The 7,927-nt window shown below is 37.4% G+C and overlaps 1 protein-coding gene and 1 long non-coding RNA gene across 2 annotated transcripts; one reads left to right on the top strand and one right to left on the bottom strand.

The window, feature by feature from the left end:
- Positions 1-1,050: 1,050 nt before the first annotated feature.
- LOC125418908 (disease resistance protein RPP2B-like) lies at positions 1,051-3,356 on the top strand. The gene is made up of 5 exons (XM_048463613.1): positions 1,051-1,827; positions 1,906-1,995; positions 2,106-2,226; positions 2,323-2,471; positions 2,631-3,356. The coding sequence occupies exons 1-5, from the start codon at positions 1,051-1,053 to the stop codon at positions 3,354-3,356; spliced, it is 1,863 nt and encodes a 620-aa protein (XP_048319570.1).
- A 2,357-nt stretch (positions 3,357-5,713) lies between these two features.
- LOC132803947 (uncharacterized) lies at positions 5,714-7,326 on the bottom strand. Its single transcript, XR_009639228.1, has 3 exons — positions 7,203-7,326; positions 7,029-7,089; positions 5,714-5,904 (listed from the first exon to the last, which is right to left on the bottom strand). It is a non-coding gene; the product is annotated as an uncharacterized LOC132803947 (long non-coding RNA).
- Between the last annotated feature and the right edge of the window lie 601 nt (positions 7,327-7,927).

The following is a 7,927-nucleotide window of genomic DNA, read 5'->3' as shown; positions in this document are numbered from 1 at the left end:
AATCATGGAGGCCATTAACGAATCTGAGATTTGCATAATAGTTTTCTCTAAAGACTTTGCATCCTCCCCATGGTGTTTGGATGAGTGGTTCGCATACTCGAATGCAAGGGAAATGGGAATGATGTTATACCCATTTTTTATGGCATAGAACCATCTGTTGTACGAAAACAGCAGGATGATTATGCAGAAGCATTTGCTAAACATGAACAACGTTTTAGGGATAGAAGGGAGAAGGTGCAGCAGTGGAGGGATGCTCTAAAGAAGTGGCTGGTATCAGCAGTTATGATTCAAACAAGATTAGGTAACTCTCTGTCTTATTAATTTATAATATATACATGTATAATCCATACAATGTGGTTACTGTTTAACTTCAGGGTGTTAAATCCAGGGGTCTAAGTGATGAGAATTTAAGCTAAGGTCTAAGTGGTGTATATTTGTCAAACCTCCAAGTGGTCGATGATACTTCCCCTTTTTCATATATTTTAGTAAAAAGTGAGAACAGTTAATAACAAAATTTCCTTATTACAACTATACATAATATATTGAATAAAATTTAGATCATCTAAATATATTCCTAAGATATATTGGGGCATTTACATTTATTTCTTTTAAATTCCAAAATTTATATCCATGAACTTCTGTTTCTAAAGTAGTGTGTATTTGTCAAACCGCCAAGAGGTTGATGATATTTCCCCTGTTTTATAGTTTACTAAAAAGTTAAAACTGTTAATAACACACTTTCCTTATTACAACTATATGTAATATATTTATTTCACCCAAAAAAAAAAAAACATATTTTATATTATTGAATTAAGATTTGTATCTATTTCTTTTAAATTCCTAAATTTATATCAATGATCCTCTGTTTCTAACCATTTGTATTTGATTTCTTCATTTGCTAGGCCCGAGTACAAGTTTATTGAAAAAATTGTTGAATATGTTTTATTGGAATTGTCCAAATACGTATCAACAAATGATCCTTTCAAAAGGCACTTGATTGGAATTGACAAGCCAATGGAGGAAATTAAATGATTATTATGCATTGGCACAATGGATGTTCGTATCATAGGTCTTCATAGCATGGGTGGTATTGGAAAGACCACCCTTGCTCGTGCTATATTTCGAAAGTTTTATTGTCATTTTGAAAGTTACTGCTTTCTTAACGAGGTTAGAGAAGAATATGAAAGGCATGGAATAATTCATTTGAGAGAGAAACTTCTTTTTGAGCTGTTCAAATATAAAACTTTTCAAAGCATGGAATCAATTCCTATTCAAGGTAGATGTCGTCGTACGAAGGTTCTTATCGTCTTAGATGATTTGGATTCAATATTCCAATTAAACAAATTATTACCTAAAGTGTATGAGTTTGGTGATGGAAGTAGAATTATTATCACAACTAGAGATGCACAAGTGCTTAAGTCAAGGGCAGATATACTTTACGATGTTAAGAGGTTAAATGACTTTAAAGCTCTTAAGCTCTTTTGCTTGCATGCTTTTGGACAAAATTATGATCTTCCAGGATATGAAGCTTTATCAAAAAGTGCAGCAGGTTATGCACATGGAAATCCATTAGCTTTTGAGGTCTTGGGTTCTTCCCTTTACTCCAAAAGCATAAACGAATGGGAAAGGGCATTGGATAAGTTGGAAATAGATCCAGACAAGGAAATTCAAAAAGCGTTGAAAATAAGTTATGATGGATTAGGTGACAAAAGCATCCAAGACATATTTCTGGATATTGCATGCTTCTTCGATGGTGAAGTTGACAGAGACTATATGGAAAGCATACTACATCGCAGTGAGCGTTCTGATGCGACAATAGCAATAAGTGTTCTCATTGATAAATCATTAATAATTGAATGTCAAAATAGATTGTCTATGCATGCTTTGCTACGACAAATGGGTTAGGCTATTCTTTATGATGAAAACAAAGAACCTGGAAATCGTAGTAGATTGTGGAGGACTAAGGATATTTGCCATGTATTGGAACGAAGTATGGTAAGTGAAATTAGTTAATTAATACGTTTATTTGTGTTTGTATAAATGTGCAGTTGATAAATTATCTTTATATATTGTATCCTTAAGTATAACATTGAGTTGATTGTTAGGGAAGCTCTCGCATTGAAGGCATATTATTGAATCAATCTGAACTTGAAAAAGATGTAAATGTGGGGCTTACAACATTCTCAAATATGTGCCATCTTCGCTTTCTTAGAATGCATTTTGATGGTAGATTTTGCGATGGGGGTACATATCATTACAAGAAATTATAATGGGCTCCCTATAATCAAGAATTGTGCAAAAAGATATATTTTCCTTCTGCAGGTATTGGGTATCTTTGCCATGAACTTAGATATTTTCAGTGGGATTCATACCCTCTAAGATATTTGCCATCAAATTTTAGTCCTAAGAATCTTGTTGAACTTGTTATGCGTGGCACCCAACTTGTGGAGCTATTTGGGAATGAACACCAGGTATGCATATAGATATGCTAGCTTGATTTAGTGTTATATATATATATGGCGTATTTTGTTTTGGGGTAAAAGATAAATATGAATATTAGATATATTGTAATGTTTAATTATTAAAGTTGTCGGTTTTTTTTTTGGTTTGGATGTTTGCGCATGTGACAGCCCAATGGGAAGTTGAAGAAGATGGATCTTAGTTATTCTGAGCACCTTATTAAAATACCAAATTTGAGTACGGCTGTAAATCTTGGAAGTATAAATCTTCGAGGTTGTACACGTTTGTTTCAAGTTCCTTCATTTTTCAGGTATCTCAAGAAGCTTCAGTTTTTATATTTGAGTGATTGCATGAATCTAAAAGATGGCATAGAATATCTTCCATTGAATGTAAAGGAGTTAAGATTGCGTGGGACAGCAATAAAATTATTGCCTGCATCAATGAGTCCTTTTTTGGGTCTCTCAGATTTAGATTTAAGTGCTTGTGGCAATCTGAAATGTGGGATAGAAAATCTTCCATTGAATATAAAGAAGTTAAGATTGTGTGGGACAGCAATAGAAGTGGTGCCCTCATCAATTGGGTGTCTCATGGGTCTCTCACATTTAGACTTGTATAATTGCAAAAGAATTAAAAGTTTACCGAAAAGCATTTGGAAGTTGAAATCATTGGGATGGCTGGATCTTTCTAATTGCCCAAACCTGCAAAAGATTCCAAAAATCTTGGAGGATTGTACAAGTTCATCATCTCTTCGATTTTTAAAAATTGGTGGTTGTACTGGATTGAAATCAATAATTGAGCTTCCATCCTCTTTAACTTGTTTGGCTGCAAATCACTGCACATCCCTGAAAACAATATCAAGGTGGAGGACTCCAACCACACAAGATTATGATCCCTAACATGATCAAAATAATAAAAATAAAGGGGTCATTTATAATTTTGAGCATTGTTTAAACTTGGATTACAACTCACACATAATTGCTGATGGTTCACACCGTAGAATTTTATCTGCTCAAAATGTATGTATATATAAATATGCTCAATTTCTATCTCTCTCTTTCTGTATAATATATGTCATATATAATTTATGAACTGACTTGATTATTTTATTGTCTATGTTGCATAGGATATTCAATTTCTTGAAACATTGTATCTAGGATGTGAAATCCCAAAGTGGTTCAGTCGTCAAACTCACCATGGGAACTCAATCTACATCCAGCTTCCTCTAGATTGGTTTAGTATTAATCATCCCTGCTTCAAAATTGTTTTTGGTGCTGTTTTTGAGTTTAAAATTTCTGGGCCTAAAACTAAGATTCAATTCGGTCCCAATTTTACAACCAACAATGACCGTGAATGTGATATTTACAATTATGAAGATGCTTACACGGTTCAAGTAAATAACAAAATAAAACACATTTTAATTAGGTATGTGATGATCAATTTGAGAGATGTGTTTGGGGCAAACTGGTCCTCTACATGTTGCAAGGTCACTGGGGCTTCTTTCCACGTATTTATGGAAAGCAACAAAAATGTCAACAATTTGGAGATCAAAAGGTGTGGGTTTGAGTTGGGGTTTGAGGCTTTGGGGAAAAGTCTCACTATTGAGAAAGGCAAGAGAGAATACAATCAACCCGATGTTAATTGAGGTTCTACAAGTGTTCTAAAAGGATAGAAAATATGGGGCATAATGAGGTCTAGGCTCACGAGAAAAGAAAATTAACCCCATTTTTCGTTGTGTAATCAACCCCATATTTGTGAAGTCCCACATCGGTTGGAAAGGGGAACGAAATACTCCTTATAAGCAAGTGTGGATACCTTTTCCTTGAGAAGTCTAGTAAAACCTTGAGGGCTGGATTGTAAGAGGATTCTCCCGGCCCAAAGAGGATAATATCTCATGCGGGTGATCTGGGTTGTTACAGATGGTATCAGAGACAGTATCTGAATTGATGTGCCAGCGAGGCTGCTGGGCCCCAAGGGGGGAGAATTGTGCAGTCCCACGTTGGTTAGAAAGGAGAATGAAACTCATTATAAGTGGGTGTGGATAACTTTCCCTTAAAAGGCCTTTTAAAACCTTAAGGGCTGGGTTGTGAGAAGATTTTCAGGCCCAAAGAGGACAATATCTCATGCGGGTAGCCTGGGCTGTTACAATATTGACCGATGTTCAAGTAGTGTTCTAAAAGGCAAGAAAAGTTGTCGCACAGGGAGTTCTAGGCCCTACTTTGATATGGAACCAATTTGGTCAAACCTAGAACCTTATGCCAAATCTAGCAATACCCACTTTGACGAGGGTGAAAGTAGCGCCTACTTTGACATTAACTCGTTGGACCAGAACCTTATGCCAACCCTATCGACACAAGTATTAGCAGTCTCTACTTTGATGAGGATGAAAACAGTGTCTACTTTGATCCGGGCACAAGCATTGTCTCTAACGAGGATGAAGGCAGTGTCTACTTTGACCTCGATACTAACGCTGTTTAAAAAACTCATGAATAGATGGTTTTGAGGTATGGGAGAAAAAGCCTGGCATATGTGAATGGTTTGAGGTATGATGAGGATGCAATTGTTTTGTGTAATTATCTTTCATTTGTTTGATAAAATATGCTTGAAGGGGTAATTTTATGTTTTAATTAAATCTTTTGGTAGATAAACAGTTGTCATTACTAGTGCTTAAAGTTAAATATATTGTACCCTAAGCGTTTTACCTGTTTACATTTCAAGATAAAGTCAGTTTGTTTTTGTTTCTCATTTGATTGTTTTTCAGTCTGTGCCCATGAAAACAGAGATCCATAGTGCAATGTTGACTTACTTTGCATTTTCTTCAGCTTCCTGTAGGGGGGAGAGAGAGAGAGAGAGTGAGTGAAAAAAAAAAGGACTTCAACTAAGATAAATACAAACAACAGATAGAACTAAATGAATATGATAATAAAAAAAAAATACTGACTTACTTTATTAACAAGATTACAAACAATCTTTAAGACTCTTAAGGATGGGAAAAAGCTGCTAGAAAGAATAATATATGGTTAGAGGTATATAGTGTCAGGACCCGTCCAGAATTCCTTTCCCGGAACCCTAGACAGCCCTGATCCCAGGGAAACCCTACCGGACCCTCCAAAGGAAAATCCGACAGAGCCTCCCCTAAGGGATTTACTTACCACACTTTACCTGTACTGAAAACACAATTCTAAAAACATCCCCTTATTCCTCCCACAAACTACAAACTGATTCCACAAATTCCAGCACTTCTCAAAGTAACAACAGTCCAGTGCATAAATAAAACAGAAGTATTCCAATAGTATACAGAGCTTTAAGAAGTGCTAAACAACAGAAATACAACAAGGCTGAAAAGAAATAATACACTGAGATGAAAGAGTACAAAGAAACTTCTCGAAACACAACAGCAGCGGAAAACTTGGTTCGCTCCGGAAGAACGTCTACCACCACTTGCACCTAAGGGAACGGAATTTAAGAGTGTGAGATGCTAATCATCTCCGTGAGTAACCCGAACTACTGAACACCTTTTGATAATAATAATAAAATAATAACAATTAAGGAGTGGAACAAATACCAACAATTAATAATAAATAATAATAACCTTTGGAAAATAATGATTTCCCTCAAAACTCTCACCAATCGCTCCGTTTGAAATGTTCCCTTTTTAAAACCTTTTCGCAAAACCCAATGTGCATACCTCCCAAAAACCAAGGGATTAAATAATTTAACAACAACAATTAAATAAATACATACCCCAAATATATAATAAAAATATAATAAATTATAATAAATAAATTTTGAACACCTTTGGGGTTTAAACCATTATTTGCAATTACACCGACAATTACACCTGACGCACCACACCATATACCGGTGATGCCCTCCGATACCCAGCGTCCCGAGCACCGACTGGCGGGAGGTTAAAGAGAGAAACCTGCAGTGGTCACTTCGGCGTCCCGACAGTACCGACTGCTAAAAACCATCACCCGGCCAAGGAGGGGGGCGGCTGTGCGCAACAATAACCTTGCCTGCCCACGGTCCAATGGCAACTCACGGGTGAAGTAATAACCGCACGCTAAACCATATAATAACCGCGTACTAAACCACGTGTCCATACACCATACACCAGAACACCAATACTGTATGAGTGCGTCTAAAAATAAACATAAACAACCAACCGTACCGTTTTTCCAAAAACCACCGTGGGAAGTATACCAAAATTTCACAAAACACCATCCCACATATTTTATCCAATCACCCGGTACGAAATAGCGATAACAACAAACCACAATTTTCTCGAAATACAAAATGCAACCATAAAAATACCGCGGGCATAAATTATAAAATTTAACCAAATATTTTCACAAAATATTTAACCCAATTATGCCCGAGAAATCACATTTGAAACCACGTAAAATTAATACCGAAACATACCTTGCTCATGCATAACAAATAAATTAAATTAAACCGCATTAAAACCATAATTAAACCACACCACATGAGCGTAATTAAATACTAAATTAAATACCAATTAAATTTAATTAATTGCCCAAAATAATTTTTGAAGGTGGGTCACTCACCTGGAGAGCGCAAATCAACTAAGATCCTCCTCGGGATCCACTCCACTACTCGCGCGTGCACCTAAACAACCACAGTGCACAAACCAAAAATATTAATATTTTATTCGGGTAATTCCCAAATGGATACCCGGGGAGCGAACACCAAGCGACATCTAAGGGTTACGAGTTATATACCGAATCGAAGCTCGCGTGATGAGGATCACGGATTCGGTCTTACTTTCCGGTGATCGAACCCGACGGGGTCGGAATCTCGCCGGAAAGCTTTTCGAGTTTCGGCTCCGCAATTCTCCCAAACCGTCGTGAATTGGCGGAAACGGAAGTCGGATTTGGGTTCAGGAGGTCGAACATTGCGGACTGGAGCTGGCCGGAATTTTCGGGTACTCGCCGGAACAGTAATTTCGGACGTCCGATCCGGGCGCGTCCGGCGGCCGTTCGCCGTGAAATTTGGAGGTTTTGCCGGAAATGAGGTGGGCAACCTTTCTGTCCGGCGCGTGTACAGTAACTCGGCCGGAACAGTGGAAAACTCCGGTGGCCGGCGGTGGCTCTCTCTCTCTTTCTCTCTCTTCTCTCTCTTTCTCTCTCTTCCCCGAGAGTTTTTTCAAAATTAAAACCCTGCGTGACACTGTTCATGCCACGTGGACCAATCAGAAGCTGACACGTGGCATTTCACTGTTCACCGACCCAAAAAAAAACATTAAAATAATACGGTATCCGGTAAACTTCAAACGTCCATAACTTTTTAACCGGATGTCCGTTTTGAGCGTGCCGCTAGTCTGTGAACTCGTATCGACGACCACTTCACAACCATGCATGAGTCAAAGCTCAATTCCCCATAAACAAAAAGTCAACTCCGGCACCCCTTGGACAGTTTGGACCGCAACTTGTTTCGTCCATAACTT

The sequence above is a fragment of the Ziziphus jujuba genome, chromosome 6 (genome assembly GCF_031755915.1).
Source record: "Ziziphus jujuba cultivar Dongzao chromosome 6, ASM3175591v1".
Classification (NCBI taxonomy): domain Eukaryota; kingdom Viridiplantae; phylum Streptophyta; class Magnoliopsida; order Rosales; family Rhamnaceae; genus Ziziphus; species Ziziphus jujuba.
The sequence above is the reverse complement of the archived record's forward strand: the minus strand, read 5'-3'. Positions and strand labels throughout refer to the sequence as shown.